Genomic DNA, 21,784 nt, shown 5'->3' on the forward strand with positions numbered 1-21,784 from the left:
ACTTTCCGGTGGGGAGTGAAAGCAAACCGCATTCTCTCTGCTAGGTCCAAGAATATCTGAATGGACATATACGCCAACTCTACCTACCTAAGAAAGGACAGAAGGTTTAGAATCTTTAAGCAAAACCAGAGGGATTGTCCGTGGACTAGACTAGACTTAGGCCCGGTAGGATTGCTGCTACTTCCTTTTGAGTTCCTTTCCATTATTTTCGATAGACTGGGTACTGACTGATTTAACTGTGTTCAATCACTTCACCCCAAGTCTGAACATGTTCAATGTTGGTGAGGGAAATATAGCCAGTCTTATAACTGCATGCCCATCCAATCTCAAAGTCCATCTGATATTTGAGAACCTCCTACTTCGCAAAAGGAAGAACTCTGATGAGTGGTGGCCAAGGAAGGGGTGGGAAGACATGCCGGAATCCGGGCACAAGGCAGCAGGTCCATCTGTTTCTTCCCAGTTCATATTTCGCTGGACACCACTGCTTAAAATCCGAACTGTTCTTTTTTCACGATTAAAAAAATCATTGATTTTGTATATATATATATATATATATGTTTTAATATTTATGTGTTTGTGGCAGAAGGGGTCATATATATATTTATAAAGCTGCGCCACTGTCTTAGCAGGCTGGTTCTGACTCCTTAGGGATAGTCAATACAAAACAAACAAAAAACCTCTACAACATGGTCCATTCCTGTCTCCACGAGCTTTATGGCCAGCTGGTGTGGGATGCAGTCCTTCCCATGCCGTCACTCAGTGTCTGTCGAAGGAGGAGGAGTGCGTAGTACTGAGGGTAGAGGTGGCGGTTCCTCATTGTGTGGCTGTGCAGTGCCACTGACTCAGCCGAGAAAAGACAACACCAGTTTTGTTTCAGTTGTTCTCAAAGAGGGATAGAAGGTCATCATTGCTGTTGGTCGGCAGGTCAGGGGGATCCAGGTAGGAGAGGAGTTCATCAGGATTGGTGAGTTCCGGAAGCAGCTGTAAACAAGAGCATAAGGTAAATTGCACAGATTAATGGTGATGTGTAGAAGTGCAGGTCAACTGAAAGCACATATACACTTGCATTAAAAGGTAGAAAACGACAAAACCAATGGCCGACAAAGACTCCTTAATATTAACTGCTAATATAAAGCATATCACAAATGGCATTTACCCATGATGATTTAACAATAGGCGTTACTAAAACCCATCTCTATGATATTTATTTAAATAAGGGCAGAAGTATGAAAACGTCAATGGACAGCACCAGATGTCAAACCTGTGAAAGGGAGTTTACACACTGATCTGCAAGAGGTAGCTGACGGAGTAGAGCCGTCTAACTGACAAGGACGTCATGAAGGTAGCAATATTTGAGGCATTTGATTAATATTAACATGTATGGACAGTAAAAGGAACCTTCGACAGGATGTCATGCTGTTGGCCACAACAATAATTTGTGGGAGCTATAGCTTGTTGCAGCATAATAATATGTATCTCCTCGTCTGTCTTCTCATATCATACGAACACAGATAGCATTCAGATATTTCTCATTCCCATCTTTCTCAGTCTACTTCATGACATCCATTTTCAGAATGTCCATCAGAAACTCGGCATTGTGACACTCTGGCGACTCATGCTGAAAAGTCAGCCAAAATCCAGCCAGTCCAAGTCGTAGCACCCAGTGCCCCATTTGGAACCATCCATTTATCCAAAATGCCTTAATCCTATACCCACCTATTTGAAATGTCTAAGTGTGCTTTATTTTCATCACCACTGCTGAATCTCAAGGTATCCACATTTAGTATGCATCTGCAAAGTTACCTCGACTTCCTTTGCACACTGTCAGGGCCCTTATCAAAAGGCTTGCTAAGAGCAGATTGAGTTTCTTAACAGCTCTTTAATCCGTCTGCCCAGATATTGGTTCGGATTGTTGGACAAGGTTATTTGCGTCACCATGAAAATCTTTTTCAACCTCCCTAGGAACTCTGACATCTCTGCCGTCAATATCAAGCCTTGCTGGGTATCCATGTAGAACTGTTTTGCATACAAGTTCTGTGCATTGCTTTGTCATATTTAAGGTGTTCAACAGCACTGCTCCAACGTACCTCTCAAAACCACCTCCCAGATAAACTCCCATCGCAATCTGCAACCACTGAAGTACAACCTTTATGTTAGCCCCAAATCTGCCTTCAAAACATTCAGATTTTGGTTTATGGCACGACCATGTCATTCACTTCTCAGCCTTACAAACCCCACCTTCAGCAGAAAGAATATCTTAAGGACCTCAAGGCCTCTCTTCATTCCATTCTCTCAACACATATTCCTTCTTTTGTACTGTATGCCACCAGGAAACATTCTAACTGTACTAAAGTACCTCTGTAAATTTGCTTAGTTTCGTGAAATGACTCACAGCTTCTCTATGACCACAAGAAACACATTTCTGCAAGTATGCCGATCAAACAACCAAACATATACAAAAACAAGACTGCAAATGAGTAACTACAGACAGAAAGATCTCTTCCCTTACTTTCACACTAACTTGGGATGGAGATTTCCCAGCTAATTCAAAAGAACTCCATGTTCATTAATATAGAGGGCTCTTATAAAAAATGTTTATCATATTATATTGAATAAATATTACAAGAAAGACACTATAGTTCGAAAGCATCCACCTCAGCCATTTCTATATGTCAGTTTGGCCACAAAAAGGCAGCTCTCATTATGTCTCGCCTGTGACAGCGCATGTGCTGCATCCGCTCCGGATTGAGAGAGATATATGAAAGAATGGGCTTACAGCCTGCTCACTGCTTAACATTCATTGCCACATTTACCCATGATGCGTTAATAACAGGCGTTACTAAAACCCATCTCTATGATATTTATTAATTCACAGCAGAAGTATGAAAACGTGAACTGACAGCAGCAGATTTCAAACCTGTGAAAGGGAGTTTATACACTGATCTCTACAAGAGCCAGTTGAAGAAGTAGAGCCTTCTAACTAACAAGGAAGTCATGAAGGTAACAAGATTTGAGGCATTTGATTAATATTAACATGTATGGACAGTAAAAGGAACCTTCTACAGGATGTCGTGCTGTTGGCCACAACAATAATTTGTGAGAGCTATAGCTTGTTGCAGCGTAATAATATATATCCCCTCGTCTGTCTTCTCATATCATACATACACAGATGGCATTCAGATATTTTTCCCATTCTCTTCTTTCCCAGTCTACTTCATGACATCCATTTTCAGAATGTCCATCAGAAATTCGGCATTGGCATTGGATGACATTCTGGCTTCTGCTTGATTGCTGTCCTTCCACTGATCGTGCTGTGATTGAAGTAATATTTTATTTTATTTTCTCCCTGTCTTCCTTGTTAAACTTTTTGCCATATGTTGCTGTTTTACTAAGCCACTTGCAGAAAGAAACAATTTTCCCCTGTGAAATGATTGTTTATTTTGAAATATGTAATCTGCTTTCATTATGACAACAGATCGTATATGCTTACAAATGTATTTTCACCAAGACATGTACATGGGTGCAATCGCTTTCTTTATGCAATAGTATTTTTCTGTTAATCGTTTTCTTTTTCATGCATGCGGAGATCAACTGACTTGCTCACAATCACAGGGGAGTTGTGCCAAGGCCAAACAAGCATTGGCAAAGCCAATAAGTTTCGCCTTCGAGGATATTGGCTCTGCCATCTGCTTTTTTTCATGCTGTACAGCATCGGAATTTCCGACTTAGGAAATATTGTGTAGCAATACTGTATAGCAGTATGGTTATTGTGCAGTATGGCTAAAATAATTATTTAAAAAAAGACTATGAAATCAACCAGCCCAGCCCTAATGCACGTAAAAAAAAAAACATGCATGAGCCCTAGCTTCTTCATAGTGCTTTTTAAAATTAGTTCTAGTCACACTGCAAAGCATCTGCACTGTTGTACAGCACGGCTTCAAAACATTGCCATGGCCAGTAACTCTCAAAAGCAAGACCTATCGACTTTGCCAAAGCTCGTTTTGCGATATTAAGAAGCAATTTAGGGTACAAGGTTTTTTTTTTTTTTTAAAGTGGGCACCATCAAGAAACAGCAAACAGAAAATAATCACTAATTCTGTGTAAAATTGCACCTTCAATTGTTACAACCCTTGTGTACTTTCTTTTTCTAACCAAGTATCAGAAAAACAAAATGCATCGCTACTGCTGAAAATCTACATTTAAGCATAAATCACAGGAAGGTCACAAACCTCTTGCTACTTTATTTGCACACATTATCATTCTTCTGAGACAGAAAATCTGTCTTAATACAGGAAACTGGGTAAAAAGTGTTGGGGTTGTAGAGTATTTTTTTCAAGAGCCCCATTAAGTTTGCCCGTTCCTAACACAGATTCATCGGTCACATAGTAAGGTTGGAGCTATTCCTTTAGGAGAATCACTCGTTAATCCGCGACATTACTCATGAAAATTTAACCCCTTCCATGTTGGTGACAGAACCGTTCCATCACCAGCCTCGGTTGCGCTGTGCTGGTGACGGAGCGGTTCTGTCACGACCCGCTCGGCACGCCTGCGCGGCGCTGATTTCGCGCCTGCGAGGCTCATTCTGTTGAGCGGGCGGGGCCGTGATGGAACCGCTCCGTCACAAGCACAAGGCGCCCGAGGCTCGTGACGGAGAGGTTCCGTCACGAGCATGGGAGCGCCCAGCGGCACCCCCTTCCCCTAGCGCTGCGGCGGAATTGCCGGAGCAGCAAAGAGGTTAAAAAGAGAAAGCCATGAATGATGAAAGGCGTAAAAAAAAACAGTTTCAAAAGTTGCAGCTTTTGAGAAACCCATAAATTACACACGGTTTTTAAAGTCACCAGAGAAGAAGTTTAAACGTAAAAAAAAAACACCCTAATGTTGGTTTTAAGGATATTCTTCCTTTGTTCACCCCTTTCAGTGGGATTTTTACGATTGGCAGTAAGTGCTTAATACAAACCAGTAGCGGTATTTTGTAGATTGCCAACAGACAGTGTCAGCCAAGGTTACGCCCGGCACAGTACTGGAAACAAAGGGTCCCAGGTACATTGGAGAAACTTGTGTGGTAGGGAAGGGATGCTTACTCTCCTAGATTGTAAGAAAGGGTCCAGGAGCAAAGGACATGAAGGCACAGTCGTAACCACAGGGAATGAGGAAACCTAACATTCTGTGCAAACATGCATCCAACCTTCTCTATGGACACCATTCGCTCTGTCTATTGCCACCTGGTCTCACCCACAGCAAGCATGTAACATAACAAACTGTGCTCCACATACAGTCAATAGAATGCTAGATTGTTAAGATGTACTGTTTTAATTTTAATTAGGGAGAGACTATGAGGCTGATGCCTTCCAAGTGTGCTGGTAAAAAACACTATACCCCTGTCTATCAGCAGCCGCCAATACTTCAGGCATCCTACAGCATGATGTAGGGGGGCAGTAACCACTCTCTACTATCAGTCGTGGTATAGCAGGCAAGACCTTGATTTAAATTATGCTCAAATGTCTAATGTCAAGCAAGGTCAAAGAGCACATCCAACGGCCTCGCTATTTGTCTAGTCCACTCGTAGACAGACAGAACACAAAAAAAGAACAAGCCAGGCCGACACAGCTTTTCCAAGGCAAGCTATGCCTTTAGTCTCTACAATAACAGACAATTAAAGTTACTTCAAATTTGCAGAAGATAGAAGGTTGTGTGGGCCAAGCCTCTACAGGGAAACTTGGCCAAAGATGTAGTCAAAAAGCGGCATGATACATTCTCTGGCAAGGCAGTGTAAGCAGTCCTTTCTGGCAAGAGCCTGGTGCATAAATATTTTCTAGTCCCTTCCTGAATAGACATTTCAAATATGAAGTGCAGAAATTAGGGGTGTGCTAAATTCAAGTAATTTGCTTTAGCATAATAATGCAAACTGTTGGCAAACTACACAAAATGCAAATCCATCATTTTCACACCATATTTTAGCATAAAATGCTTCTTCACATCTTTTTTTTGTCATGAGGATACATTCATACGAAACACCTTGAACATCCGCTCTCGTTCTGTTGTTCCTGTGTGTTCATGGTGAATTTTTACTGCAAATGGTGTATAATTATGCGCAGTGGCAATATGGCATAATTTGGGGAATTTTACCAAACAAGTGTAACACGGAATTGTGCTAGCACCAGAAATGGTTGTCAAGGACTGCTGAGAAAAAAGCTCTACCCCTTATGGTACAGAGAGAGCATATTGGCTCCAGTGCTTGAAAAGTGTTATGGTCTGTTGACAGACTGACGCAATAAGTAGAACACCTACACTGTGACAGCATATTAAAGAAGCCATGTGTGCACTTTGCAACCACACATATTATTTTAAATCCACATGGTGTGACCAAAGCAACCAATTCACAAATGTACAGAGACTCCTAAACGACGTGTCACCAAATCAACCACTGATTAAACAATTGTGCCAAAGATACCAGCCAACTTATACATAGATCTGCTGATGTTACTAAGCAACATAACGTCTGTCCTGACAAAGCAAAGAACTCACATGATCACTGTGACACAAAATGACCTGTCCACTTATGCACTGTAACAGCAACAGCATCATATAATGTAGGCACTGTTATTGGCCATGCACTCAGTGGTTCATGGCAGTGATTAATTTGTAAAAAAACGTAAGTGCCAGGGCTCTTGTTAAGAGGCCACTATAGCTTGCACCACCCAATGCCCTTGCCAGCGCTGCCAATGGCAGTACCAACACAACAACAGACCATCATACTCCTACAAGCATGACAATTCAGACTATTACAGGACCCCAAAGCTTTAAGATATGCATGGGAGGCAGGCATTAGTCATTTTACATGTAGGATGAGTTAATAAACAGCTGTTGTCAGTGGCAGCTGGCATGTACCGGCAGTGGTGAGGTGAGGGGCACAAAGAAATAGTAATAATAAAATAGACCTACATTCCTTGCTTGCAGCGTGACGTCCTCCTCCCTCGGGTGACTTCTCAAAGCTCCAGACCCAGGAAACTGCACTACCCAATCCTGGCGCTGCTCTCAAAGAATGAGAGAAGTGCTAGAATTGGAGGGAGCAGCCTCATTCAGCACTCTAAATAGCACTGGAGGTCTGTGCTTTCTCTAACCCAGCTGTCTAAGACAGCTGGGTTAGAGAAGTTTAAAATGTGCATGCCTGGCTGGCCATCACAAGACGGTCAGCCAAAGAGACATGCACATTTTAAACTTTATTGCACAGCTCCCTGCTGCTGGCAATCGGTAGCAATAGCCCCAACCCATCTTCTGACACTTTGGGACTGGTTGACGAAAAATAAAATGGTAATAAATAAACTTTATTTCCATTTTATTTTTCATCTATGGGGATTGTGGGCCGATGCTCACCCAATCAAATGGAGGAGTCGCCCCTGGTTGTTTTGCTCAACATTAAATTATACAAACACCGCCACCATGGGGCAGACTGGTATAAGTGCCGGTGCTGACAATTAACTGCTGGTGCCGAGCACAGGGAACCACTGGCTCAAATTAAGCACTGATCCACAGTACCCCTTGTTAATGTGCTGTGTATCATTAGAAAATAGTGCGACAATCCTTATCACGCGATAATATGTTGTGATACTATCAAAAGAGTCGAAGTGAATTCAGAACAAGGCCTACCAAAAATATTTTATTGAATCCAATAGAACAAATCCTTTCTAATAATTATTCACAGTAACAAATGTGTTTTAGCCTATCATCAAGGGCTTAACAAACAGAATGTGTATTAATTTGAACACATTCATGCACAGAAACAGAGGATTAATAAAGAGCATAAAATGTCTGACTTCCGAGTGGAATTTCACAGAAGAGGATAAACGCATTGGCAGATGTAGGTACGCTCACTATCTTACAGTCTGTGCTTGAAAGTGGCTGCTCACTGAACGAGGCTCCATACAAATGTCAGATTCTTCCTACAATCTTAGGAACTGACCAATCTTAACAGCAATGAGACTACAAAACGTAAGTATGCTCCAGCTGAACAGGAGTTTATAATCAGACTATTTTCCAAAGCGTATAATCACCCTGACTATAGCACATGCTTTGCAATGTACTGTACTCTTAGGAAAATATTAAATCCCAACACTTAAGTTTAAAGTGACGTACCTGCTAGGAATAGGAGCTAAATCAATCTAACAACACTACAGGGCCACGGTTATTTGAGTTGCTAAACTCCTGCTACAAATCATCACATTAACATTAGCACCATAAAGCTGAAATAAAGTGTTGCCAAAGGAGACGAGGAATAATTCACATTCATAGTAGAATTATTTGAATTCAGAGGCACCTCAACTTTAAAGGTATAGACAGGTGCATATATGACTCATGCAACTGGAGAAAGGGAAGGAGATTAGAAATAACCTTATTAGAAGACTTTCGGTGTGATTGATCCAATATATGGTACAATAAACACTGAAATTCAACCTTTAAGACGTTTCTGCTTCATTTATCATTATCAAGAAAGATGCCTATGGTTTTCGCAGGTTGTGCAGATGCTTACAAAACGCTGCTGGAAGATCATCTCGCCTTCAATGCAGATGTACCCACAACCCCAATTCCCGCCTCCCCAACTGCCCCTCTTCAAGAGACCAAAAGAACATTCTCAGGCAGGCAGAGAGTGGTTATGAGAAACTTACATCCAGCGAGGGTTCCGTCATGTCGGGCGCTCCCTGTCCTCCCGCCTGACCGTGTAAGGCCGAGGCGGGGTGAAAGGTCAGGTCACCGTGTGGATGGTTGCTAGGAGCGGCCTGTGGCGGCTGCCGGGACAGCTGTGTAGGACCACTGGGATGTAATGGCTGCCCTGACTGGCTGCTGGGGTGGTGGTGGTGTGCATGCAAACCTTGCTGCAGGGAACTATGTAACTGATCAGAGCTGCCAGGATGAGGCATCTGCGAAGGAGGAAAAAAGCAGGAAAGAAAGTGAGGCCAAACGATGTCCGAAGAAAAATTAACACACCCTTTGTGGATTTTCTTTAGGAATAAAGAGACGGTATCACAGATAAGCGAGAAAAAGACCATTCCCATCCTTACAGGTGATATCATTTTGTCTCTTCAAACTGTGTATATGGCTAAAGCAATGGGTATTATCCATCCAGGAACTATTTAAAGTCCTTCTTGTTCACCCAAGGCCATTTCTAAAAAAATTTGGTCAAAACGTTTACTTCTGTTTACTGGTTCATGTATTGGGCACTCTACCAATGCTAGGATCACAAAACAAATGTCTTGTATCCTACACATGGTTCACGAGAAATCCTTTTATGGGAACATGGAGAGCTGGTCTACATACTTCCCTGTGTAGTCCCCAGCATTGTAACTGGGTATGCTGAACAAGCTACCAGTCAGTGCTACTCCTTTTAAATGAAGACCACATTCAGACTAAACTAACTTCATATTCAAGGGAATGTGCCTAAGTATGCAGAATAAATAGCATGGATGCTGGAGTGTCACACTGCACATGTAATAGCCCTTATTCCTAGACCCTCTAACATGTTTAAAATTGAAATCTCGCTCAATACTTCTCACAAATAATGTGCGCCACATAGAAGATCCTGACTCGACCATCAATTTATAAGTAGTTTCTCTTCTTCTACCCAGTTAGTTCGGTGGCAATGATACAACGTGGTAAATTCAAATGAGCTTTATTTACAGGTCCAGCACAAAAAACGTCTTTGAAGTGGAGCTCTCAATTTCTGAATACTCACCGTTGTGCAATGCACCATAAACTGGTAATATCATTATAAGAAATCAGTGGTAGCAACCTTCCCATCTTTCATTTCTCTCAACATTAATCATGGTTAATATAAAATAAAGGATAAAGTAATATAGAAAAACATATTTCTGAAGACTTTTCTCTAAGGACTTGGACAACCCATGGAGAAAACCAATGCCATTAAGATAAAGCCTGCAAAGAAAAATCCAACTCTACTATGATTCCAGGTCTCTTTGTTGATTACTGGACAGATTTTGATCTTAAAAACAATCTACATTTGAGAATATGATTATACCGAATTCAATGCATTGGGGACTCACTTCCATTGTCGGCCCACCTTAGATTAAAAGAACTGGTCGTTGGTTGATACAAGAAGGCACAGTCAAAGCTGAGCTGGCGGTGGAAGAAGGGCTAATACCCGGCTCGCTCATATTCCAAAAAACAACGGATTACCTAACAAAGTTATTGTTTAGGAGTTGACGACTAATTGCTTGAGACATGATTCAAGCAAACAGGTTGTGAAAAAATAGACCAATATAAGCGTGAACGACCTCCAGGGATTGTCTATCTCAGGGGTGTGGAATTTTATGAAATATGTACTTGTCCATGGGACAAGTAGCTTCATAAATCTACAAGTCCTGTAACAAAATCCACTTGTCCATTTGGTGCCATGTAGTGCGCCGTCAAATAATGGCTGAAATCTATTTATAGAAGAGCTCTGATAATAGCCTCTCTGGTTATGTCAGGCTATTACAATGGAAGGATTTTAATTTTGGAGTTTTTCACCAGCTCTTCTCTAATTTTTTCCCATACTGAGAAAGGTCGGCAATTTACCCCTGACAATGGCAGAAGTAAAGTTTCTTCCAGGGCCGGGAAACATTTGTTTGTAGAAAAAGTGAACTTGTAAACAGTCAACAGATTTCCGCTGGAGCATATTCATATTTGCTCATGCTAAGATGCAATTCTCAAATATTTTCTAGGACTACGGTTTCCTGGCCTACTTAAGGAAATTCATGTGAATTCATGAAAAACATAAATCTGCATTAATACAAAGACATTTATCATGGGTGCACTTTTGTGACTTTAACATTTGAGCCCCTAATTAAATCGAAGTTAACCAAAACCTTGTGTTTTTATTAAAATGCTATCTCTTCCTATCTGTGAGCTGGCTTCATTGTGTGTCACAGCATTCTGCTCTTTTACAAAGTAGTTTTGTTCAGAGCCAGGAATCTCTATGGCAATATGGCCTTTATGAGACCAAATACTAGCGGTCTAGTAAGAATGCGCTGGCATACAGCACCACGCCTACCTGATAATCCCAAGGTAGAGAAAGGAGCATAGTGTAGGCCAAGTGAGTAACCAAAAACTTAAAATACCCACCACGTTGATCCAAAGTTCTTATGACACCAAGAAAGCGAAAAAAGTCATTGGAATCCTCACTAGAATAGCTCTCTTGTCTCTTCCATCTAAGCATCTATCCACCCACTGATATCTAGCATTTCACCTTTACATTGGCACCCATTCATTCTTTTATCCATTAGCCTTTCACCAATCTGTTCGTCCGTCAGTCCATCTGCTCATACATTCCCAAACCTACCCATCCATCTCCAAACCTATCCATTTCAACCATCCATCCATCCATCCTTTCGCTCATCCATACACCCTCCCTTTCACTCATTTATCCACCCTCCCTTTCACTCATCCCCCCCATGACCCATCCATCAATCCATCCTTCCATTTATCCTTTACACTCATCCATCCTTTCGCTCTCTAATCCTTACACCCTGGAACCCATCCACCATCCCTGTCACTCAACCATCCTGGTCACTCATTCATCCATTCATCCATCCATCTAGCCAGCCTCACTTCCACTCACTCATCCTTTCACCCACACATCCATTCATCCTTTCACATTAATTACAAATCTTTGTCTGCCGAGCTGCAGACAGAAGAGGCCCATCAAGAGCTCCACCTCTACTGTAGCTGCTAAAGTGGGGCGTTCACGAAGCCCCTGTTCAAACCTATCCTGCCATCTCCAAACCTATTGATCCAACTGATCCATCCCGCCTTCCTTTCACTCATCCATCCTTTTGCTCATCCATCCTTTCACTCCACACATCCTCCTTTTCACTATTCATCCATCCTTTCACTCATCCATCCTTCCTCCTTTTCACTCATCTATCCACCTACCATTTCACTTCCTCCATTTATGCTTTCGCTCGTCCATCCACCCTTTCACCCGTCCATCTTAAGTTTCCCTCATATATCCATCCACCCTTTCACTAATCCCTCCATCCACCTTTACACTCAACTGTCCACCCATCCATCCATCAACCCTTCCACCCAGAAACCCACTTATCTATCCCCACCCACTCATCCATCTATTCATCTACTCTCTCACCCATTAATCCACCCTTTCAATAAGCCGTCCATCCTTCCACTCATCAATCCACGTTCAACCTATCCATCCACTCACCCATCCCTTCATTCACCCTTGCACTTATCCTACCATTCTTTCAAGCATCCATCCTTACATCATCCACTCATTCATCCATGTATCTATCCTTTCACTCCACTCATTCATCCATCTATCCATCCAGCCTTTCACTCATTCATCCATGCATCTATCCATTCACCCTTTCACTCAATGTATGCATCTATCATCCACTCTTGCACGTATTCATCCATGCATCTATCCATCCACCCTTTCACTTATTCATACATGCATCTATCCATCCATGCACCTATCCATCCACCCTTTCACTCATTCATTCATTCATTTAAGCATCTAAACATCCACCCTTTCACTCCACTCATTCATCCAACTATCCATCCAGCCTTTCACTTATTCATCCATGCATCTATCCATTCACCCTTTCACTCATTAATGTATGCATCTATCATCCACTCTTGAGTGTATTCATCCATGCATTTATACATCCACCAGTTCACTTATTAATCAATGCATCTATTCATCCACCCATTCACTCACTCTCCCACCCACCCTTTCAAGTCCATTATGGGCCTTTGTCTGCGGACCTGCAGACTGAAGAGGCCCATCAAAAACTCTACAGCTGCTGTAGTTGCTACAAAGGTGTGTTCACAATGCCCCCGGTGCAGGCACAAAGTGAGATTAGAGGCCTAGTGCAAGGACAGAATTGGGGGTGGCCTTAGGCCTGCATGAAAGCCCATGGGGAAACTAATGAGCTTTAATGTAAGCCCTTGATGAAGTAAGATATGAGAGGCCAAGGGGAGCGGGTCAGGGATGTCAGAGAGTGCAGCGGAGGGTGGAGTGGTGGTGTTAGCAGGTTCAGGCACCGGGTGTAACATAAGGTGTACAGGAAAGGCAAAGTGCCAAGGAGGGGGTGCATGAGAAGGGAAATCAAATTGAGTTGAAGATGAGCATGGATATTGGAGCCCTATGAGGCCCAGGAGTGGAGCAGAGAATACAAGGCAGGGGTCACATAGTTCAAGTCAGAGCAAGGGGCCAAGAGGCACAAAAAGCAGCCTCTTACATGCCATTGCTGCAAGTGTACTGGAGCTGTAGAAGCTCGATGTGATCTCATGCTTGAAGAAAATAAAAGGACCAGGGGAGGGCCTGGAAACCACACGAGCTTTTCGAGCTGGCTCCAACTTTGAGCTCTGCTTTTATCATTTTGTTGTTCTGCTCTGGGGAAATTAAAGTGCAGGCCCCAGCTTTTTTCATTGACCCTTTCACTGCCAATAAACTGCTCAGACCAACTTATTTACTGGCTGTGACCTACAGGGCTGAACAGCTGTGTATCGTATTACTATAAAACTGTCTACTTGTCCTTTGGACAAAATGTAAATTAAAACCTCTTGCCCTCCTAAGAAATCTAGATGTCTTGGGCGTCGGGAGATAGGAATTCCCCACCCCTGTATCTACAACATGCTTCTGAAAAGCTAAGGATGCTGTTTGAAAGAGTATCGATAGAAAGGACATGAGGCAGACCATACATTTTGCTACTAAAGAATATCCAATAATAGTTCACCAATATATCCCTCATAGGATTCAATATCGGAGGCATTCACACTGTAAATGGTGGATCAAGACAGTGATTTGTGTCCTAAGTTCTGCTGAATCAGAATGTAAGGCCTCCTCTAGCATCCTGATTATGAACAATTGTTACTTACCTGTAAACAGGTGGTTCTCCAGTATTGGTGTCTTTCATAGATTCACATGCTTGAATATTCCCCGTCGTCGGAGTGGGAGTCCCACGGTAAATAAAATAGCAATAAATACTAAATATATAATAATATATAATAAATATATATATATACATAATAAGGAAAAACCCAAAAAATGCATACAAGAAGCATCTGGTACCTAACCAAAAAGTTCCACATAGGAATGCATGGGGATAAAGAAGTTCCAATGCAGCCTATCCTCGTCATTATGTTAGTCCAAACTGCAGCCAATCAGGCGCCAGCAGCCCTCTAGAACCTTCTCCTCAGAGCTCAAGCCCTCAGATTTTCGTAGCACAAGAGTGACCACAGCGTCTATGAGGAGAAGAGAGCCTCTGAGGGGAGGAAGGGAGGGTCGCATGTGAATCTATGAAAGACACCAATACTGGAGAACCACCTGTTTACAGGTAAGTAACAATTGTTCTTCTCCAGTATTGGGGTGTCTTTCATAGATTCACATGCTTGAATATAGAATAGTAAGCAGTCTGTATCCGAACACAAAGTTTCCAGAATGCAATGTATACACAAAAGGTTGGAATCAACAGGTGTAAACCCATGCCATAGAAGTTATACAACTATATGTATACATAGAGAAGACATGCATAAGACTGGAAACCATAGGAGGAGGGTAGAACAGAGGCTCACCTTATTGGAAAAGATTACGGAGCACAGCTTGTCCCACTGCGGTATCTCCTTCAGCCATGGCACCCAGATTGTAGTGCTTTGTGAACGTGTGCCTGCTGGACCACGTGGCTGCTCTGCAAATCTGATGCAATGGAACTCCGGCAAAGAGTGCAGTCGAAGAGGCTACAGACCTGGTAGAGTGGGCTCTTACTGCAGACTGTAAAGGCTTTCCCGCTTTCTGATGGCAGAAAGCAATCGCCGAAGCCACCCAGTGGGCTACTGTAGGTTTGGTGACTGGTCGCCCTTTTTGAAAAAGGCCATAGGCCACAAAGAGCTGATCCGATTTTCGGAACTGGGCTGTTCTGCTGATGTAGAACTTTAAACATCTTCTAATGTCCAAAGAGTGCAAGCGTTGTTCCGCAGGAGATTGCGGGTTGGCAAAGAAAGACTTCAGTATAACAGGCTCATTAATATGGAAGTCTGACGGCACTTTTGGAAGGAAAGTAGGGTTAGTGCGTAAAAGCACAGAATCCGGTTTAAACTGCAGAAATGGTTGTTTGATCGTGAAAGCATGTATATCACTCACTCGACGTGAAGACGTCAAAGCAAGTAAAAGCGCAACCTTCCAGGTGACATACTTGAGGTCTGCTTTATGGATTGGTTCAAACGGTGCAGTCATTAATTGTGATAGGACAATGATGAGGCGCCACTCGGGAGGGGGACGCCGAACTGGAGGAAAAGTCCGAAGAAGTCCCTTGAAAAATTGACGTATTAACCTGGATGAGCATAAGGAGGCGGAGCCATCATGGCGGAAGCGTGATATTGCCGCCAGAAAGACCCTTAAAGTAGCATGTGACAAACCCGACTGAGCCAGATGGAGAAAGAAAGGGAGGAGCTCAGCGGGCGTGGCACGCAAAGGATGTACTCCGGCGTCTGCACACCAGTGGCAAAAGCGTTTCCATTTCAACTTATAGGTCTTTATAGTTGATGGAGCCCTGGCCTGAGCGAGGATGTTACGACACTCCTGAGGGATGATTAGATGTGCAAATTCACAGTGCTCAGGTTCCAGGCTGACAAGCTCAGGGAAGAGGGGTCCGGATGGTAGATTTGACCCCTGTTCATGGAGAGAAGATCCATTCGAGGATGAAGAAGAATGGGTTTGCATTGAGACAGGAGTAGCAGCTCCGAGAACCACGCCTGTCGTGGCCACCTGGGAGCAATCAGAAGGATGTGGCAGGGTTCTCTCCGCATCTTCCAAAGTACTCGAGGCACTAGAGGGATCGGAGGAAAAGCGTAGGCGAAGAGATTCGACCAATCCATCAAAAGGGCATTGCCTTGGGATCCTTTGTGGGGATGCCAGCTTGCGTAAGCGGGGCATTTGCGGTTCTCTGGAGTCGCAAAGAGGTCGATTTCCGGGAATCCCCAACGGTGAAAGACCATATCGAGTGTTGGCTGGTGGAGTTCCCACTCGTGGTTGGATGATCGGGACCTGCTTAGGGAATCCGCCAGGAGGTTGGACAACCCCGGAAGATGAACTGCGGTGATTTGGATTTGATGATTGATGGACCAGTCCCAAATCTCCTCTGCCAGGCGGGATAACACCGGAGACTTTGTTCCGCCCTGCTTGTTTATAAAGTCCGTCTGTATGAGAACTGACTCTCCCTGCAGCACTGGTTGAAATGATTTCAGGGCCAAAAAGATAGCCATAAGCTCCAACTTGTTGATGTGCCAGGTCTTTTGATGCAAAGTCCATTTCCCTTTGACGGACAGGTCTTGGAGGTGAGCTCCCCAGCCCTCCAGGGAGGCATCCGTCGTTAGAGTCAGATCTGGGGTGTTGGACAGAAAGGACGTGCCTGCCGCTAGCTGGTGTGGTTGTGCCCACCATTTGAGCGCTTTCTTCATGGGAATGGGGATGGAAACCTGATCGTTGAAGGAACCGGTGACTTGACGCCACTGTTTGTCCAGAGCCTGTTGGATAGGTCGTGCTCGTAGTCGGCAATGAGGGACAAGAGCGATGCACGACGAAGCCATCCCTAGAAAGGACTTCAACAAACGGACTGAAACGCACTTCTTTGCTAGAAGTAGCGAAACTAGTCGGAGAATCCTTTGCTGACGTTCTCGGGAGACAAATGCCTTGGCTAGTTTGGTGTCCAGCGTTGCTCCTAGGAAATCCTTGCAAGTTGTTGGCTGCAATTGAGATTTCTCCAGATTGATGGACAGACCCAAGGAACGGAATACTGTCTGACAAACTGCAGTATGGTGTAGAAGTTGTGAGCGGGATTGTGATTTCAGGAGGCAGTCGTCGAGATATGGGAATATCTGTATGCCTTGGAGACGAAGAAAAGCCATGACCGGAGCCAACATCTTTGTAAAGACTCGGGGGGCCGAACAGAGGCCAAATGGAAGGACCCTGAATTGGAAATGAAGGTGCCCCACCTTGAAGCGCAGGAACTTGCGATGACCCGCTAGAATTGGGACATGGAAGTAAGCGTCTCGGAGATCGATGGTAGTCATGAAATCTCCGACTGAGAGCAAACGCAAGATCTCTGCAAGCGTTAGCATACGGAAGGTCTGATCCTTGAGATAATGATTGAGTGCTCTCAAGTCCAGTATTGGTCTCCATTCTCCGTTCTTTTTGACGACAAGGAAAAAACGGGAATAAAACCCCTTCCCTCTCTGAGACTTTGGTACTACTTCCACCGCACCTTTTTGAATGAGAAGGCGAACTTGATGAAATAGTTCTTTGAGGTGCGGAGGTGGCGGTCCGGAAGGTGGCGTTGGAGGAGGTACCTCGACAAATTCCAATGCATGGCCTCTTTTCACAATGTCGAGTGCCCAACGGTCCGTAGTAATGGAGGACCATTGAGAACCAAACAGAGAGATTTGACCTCCAATTCTCCGTTCGATAGACAAGTCATTGACGTTTGTTGGATTGTCCTCTGAAATTAGACTTCCCTCTGTAAGTTCTGGCAGGTTGCTGGCGGGAAGACTGTTGGCGGTTACCGGTGAAATGTTGGTTACCTTGGTTGAAGGACCGATATTGACTGCTTCCTCCACGAAAAGTGGATGTAGTGCCACGTCCTCGAGCACCCCGAAAAGGCTGCTTCTTAAACTGAAGGGTACCCAAAGCACGTGCAGTGTCCGTGTCCTTTTTAATGGATTGTAGCGCTTCATCAATATGCGCTCCAAATAATGACTCGCCGTCATATGGCATATCTAGGATTCTTGCCTGAACTTCCTGTCGAAACGAAGTTGAGCATAACCAACCCTGACGACGCAGGACGGCCGCTCCAGCGAGTTGGCGAAAACCAGTGCAGGCTACATCCACTGCACAATCAATAAGTTCTTCTGCCGTTCTTTCTCCTTCTTGCAGAATTTTCTGTGCTTCTGCCTTGGAAGCATCCGGGAGTAACGCCACATAGGCGGACATGTCAGCCCAAGCCTGACGGTCATAACGACCTAATATAGCCATAGCGTTAGCTACTCGAACCGTTGTAGAGGACATGGAGGAAAATTTACGCCCAATAGCATCTAGGCGACGGCCCTCCCGGTCCGGAGGAGCAGTGATTGTAGACGCCGGATTCTTTGAACCTCGTTGAGCTGCCTGCGTGACGACAGAGTCGGGCTTAGGTTGACCTGTAAGGCATGCTGGAGATCCTACAGGAGCTTTGTATTTCTTCTCTAACCTCGGCAGTTGTGCTGGTAGAGAGTTTGGCGTCTTCATTATTTTCTCCCCTTCAGACCAGATGAAGTCTATAATCGGGACTGTGTGGATCTGTTTCAAGGGCTGGTTCTTGAAATCGTATAGGAAGCAATCTTCCTCTCTGTGTGCTTGTGGTAATTTGAATCGTTGAGCCGCCCTGTCCATTAACTGGTGGAAGCCTGCGATATCTACTGGAGGAGAATCCCCTGTTGGCACCTGAGAAGGGGATGGTGTTTGAGCACGATAGTCATCCCACTCCGCTAAATGTTCTTCACCATCCTCATCTACTTCCGAAACTTCACCATCCTCACGCTCTGGAGGATTCTCGTCATCATCATCCTCTGGATAAATTGTAGTGTGAACCCGAACTGATGTAGTTCTGTGAACAGTTACAGGCGACGCCGGTTGAGGAGGAGCCAGAACCGGGTCAGAAACTGGATTCAGCACCGATGGAACAGCTGTAACCTGTGGCGTTGGTGGGAAACGCCGATTGTAATCTTCCAACATACTTTGGAGGTTCTATATCATTGAAATAGGCAACATCGCAGTTGGAACTTGAGGGTGAGTTGCTTGATGTTGGCCATACTGATCTTCCTCGTCGTTACTGAATTCTTGGCACTTAATATTCAGATCCGAAAGACTCTGAGCTTGGTCATCAGACTCTTGATCAGAATCAGTAGCAAACAGCGGAGATGGAGGATTAATCATCTCTCTTTCTGTAAAAGTCTCGAACTGAGTTTTGCTGGACTGTAAAGGCAATAAAGGCATTGAAGCAAATGAAGAGGCTGGCGTGGAAATTGTGCCTTGCGTACGCGTCGACGGCATGACATCAGTCGACTTCTGCGATGGAATTGACTTGGAAGCCATCGTCGACGAGGAGACCGTCGACGGAGTAATCTTCATTGGCATCGTCGGAGCCATCGTCGACGGAACCTTCACTTTCAATGTCTTCGTCGACGGAGTCGTCGTCGACGGAGTCATCGTCGACGGAATCATCGTCGACGGAATCATCGTCGACGGAATCATCGTCGACGGAGCGGTCGTCGACGGAGCGGTCGTCGACGGAGCAGATGGAACAGGCCCTCTCGTCGACGGGACAGACGTCGGCGGTGCGCTCATCGTCGAGGGCGTCGACGGAGTCAGAGTCTTCGAACTTCTAGTCGACGACGACCGGGTCGTCGACGAGTGAACTTTCTTCGTCGACGAAGATGAAATAGGAATCAAAGAAGACACGGTCTTAGAACTGAGAACCACTCTCATCGACGACGAAGACGTCGACGCCAAAGCTGACGACGATCCAGAGGCCAGCGTCGTCGTGACCGTCGTCGTCGATTTGGAACCAGAGACAGCCATTCTCGTCGACGGAGCTGGGACTACCGTCGTCGACGAAAATTCAGTTTTCTTCACAGAAAAACTGGACATTGAAGCAGAAGGAGCCTGAGAGCTTTGTCTCGTGGGCCCAGACGTGGTAGGTAAAGGTGAAGACACCGCAGGGGTCAAAGCGAGGGAAACTTTCCTCTTTTTAAGAAATGGTGAAGGCACCTCCTGCACACTACCACGCTTAGAAGCTGCTTTAGAACGGCCTGACACAAGACTTTCAGCATCAGAAAGTATATTGTCCTTGTCCTTTAGCCTTTGAAGCCAAACAAGTAAACGGCCTTCTCTGTCCTTAAGAGTTTTCTCTGAGAATTTTCTACAGAGCTTACAGGTGCCTACTTCATGGTCCGGGTAAAGGCAGTAAATACACTTACTGTGTGGGTCATCATGAAATAATCTCAGCTTTCCGCAGGAGGAACAAGCTCTGAAGAGAGACTTCTTACTTGAAGACATTGTGGAGAAACTGGAACACTTGAAGAAAGAAAACTGAGCAGAGCTCAGGGAGACTCCCTTACACACGACGTGCGGTAGAAAATCTGAGGGCTTGAGCTCTGAGGAGAAGGTTCTAGAGGGCTGCTGGCGCCTGATTGGCTGCAGTTTGGACTAACATAATGACAAGGATAGGCTGCATTGGAACTTCTTTATCCCCATGCATTCCTATGTGGAACTTTTTGGTTAGGTACCAGATGCTTCTTGTATGCATTTTTTGGGTTTTTCCTTATTATGTATATATATATTTATTATATATTATTATATATTTAGTATTTATTGCTATTTTATTTACCGTGGGACTCCCACTCCGACGACGGGGAATATTCAAGCATGTGAATCTATGAAAGACACCCCAATACTGGAGAAGAATGATCTTCTCAGCTCTTTCTTTAAGGATGTCAAAAAAAATAAAAGGCAGAAAAAATTAAGATCTAATTTGAGCTGAAATTTAAGAACACCTGAGGAATGGAGTTTCACACTCACTGTCTCAGAAACACTTCGTGGGTTCCGGTATTTTATTGTGTTATTGATGAAAATTGCTGCAGCAAAGCAGTTGTGGTAGGTGTTCCATAATAAGAGGGAAGGTGAGATTTAAGCCATTCAAATAGGTATCTGGCTTCACCACTAGAAAATAAACGAGACCTATTGCACTGTGTGAGGGTGAGGTGTTGAGGGTGAGTGGGGGTGGGGGTGAGTGAGGAGTTGAGTGTGAGTGAGGTGTTGAGGGTGAGTGAGGTGTTGAGGGTGAGTGTGAGTGAGAGTGAGTGAGGGTGAGGGTGAGAGAGTGTTATTGTGAGTTAGGGTGAGGGGTTGAGGGTGGATGAGGGTGAGGGTGAGGTGTTGAGGATGAGTGAGGGTGAGTGAGGGGTCGAGGGTGAGTGAGGGGTCGAGGGTGAGTGAGGGTGAGCGAGGGTGAGCGAGGGTGAGTGAGGGTGAGTGAGTGTGACTGAGTGTGACTGAGTGTGACTGAGTGTGACTGAGTGTGAGTGAGGGTGAGTGAGGGTGAGTGAGGGTGAGTGAGGGTGAGTGAGGGTGAGTGAGGGTGAGTGAGGGTGAGTGAGGGTGAGTGAGGGTGAGGGTGAGGGTGAGTCAGAGTGAGTGAGGGTGAGGTGTTGAGGGTGAGGCGTTGAGGGTGAGGCGTTGAGGGTGAGGCGTTGAGGGTGAGGTGTTGAGGGTGAGGTGTTGAGGGTGAGGTGTTGAGGGTGAGGTGTTGAGGGTGAGGTGTTGAGGGTGAGGTGTTGAGGGTGAGGTGTTGAGGGTGAGGTGTTGAGGGTGAGGTGTTGAGGGTGAGGTGTTGAGGGTGATTGAGTGTGAGTGAGTGAGGGTGAGGTGTTGAGGGTGAGTGAGTGAGGGTGAGGTGTTGAGAGTGAGTGAGGTTGAGGTGTTGAGGGTGAGGATTTGAGGGTGAGGGTGTGAGGTGTTGAGGGTGAGTGTTTGAGGGTGATGGCGAGTGAGGTTGAGGGGGTGAGGTGTTGAGGGGGTGAGGGTGAGATTAAAGCACATGCTTGGAAAGTTTTCATTTTCCTGAGCTATTGAACGCAGAGCTTGGAAGCATTTATAACTTTTTAAACAAAAAGTAATTCCATTCACACAAATATGCCTTATCTTGCTTTCTAGGTCATTCCTTTTGGCACATACTTGTACAAA

At 44.6% G+C, this 21,784-nt stretch overlaps 1 protein-coding gene across 9 annotated transcripts in view; it reads right to left on the reverse strand.

Moving 5' to 3' along the window:
- Positions 1 to 568: 568 nt before the first annotated feature.
- ZMIZ1 (zinc finger MIZ-type containing 1) overlaps positions 569 to 21,784 on the reverse strand; it is a 535,099-nt gene continuing 513,883 nt past the window's right edge. For 7 of the 9 annotated variants that reach the window (XM_086922439.1, XM_086922438.1, XM_086922436.1 and 4 more), the window contains one exon: positions 569 to 981. In XM_086922439.1, coding sequence (XP_086778565.1) covers positions 874 to 981 — 108 coding nt within the window. In that variant the 3' untranslated portion in view covers positions 569 to 873. Of the gene's footprint in view, positions 982 to 8,663; positions 8,916 to 21,784 lie in introns of all 9 variants that reach the window. The other 2 variants (XM_086922442.1, XM_086922437.1) reach the window with 2 other exon arrangements.

Source organism: Lissotriton vulgaris, chromosome 5 (genome assembly GCF_964263255.1).
Source record: "Lissotriton vulgaris chromosome 5, aLisVul1.2, whole genome shotgun sequence".
In the NCBI taxonomy this organism is placed as follows: Eukaryota; Metazoa; Chordata; class Amphibia; order Caudata; family Salamandridae; genus Lissotriton; species Lissotriton vulgaris.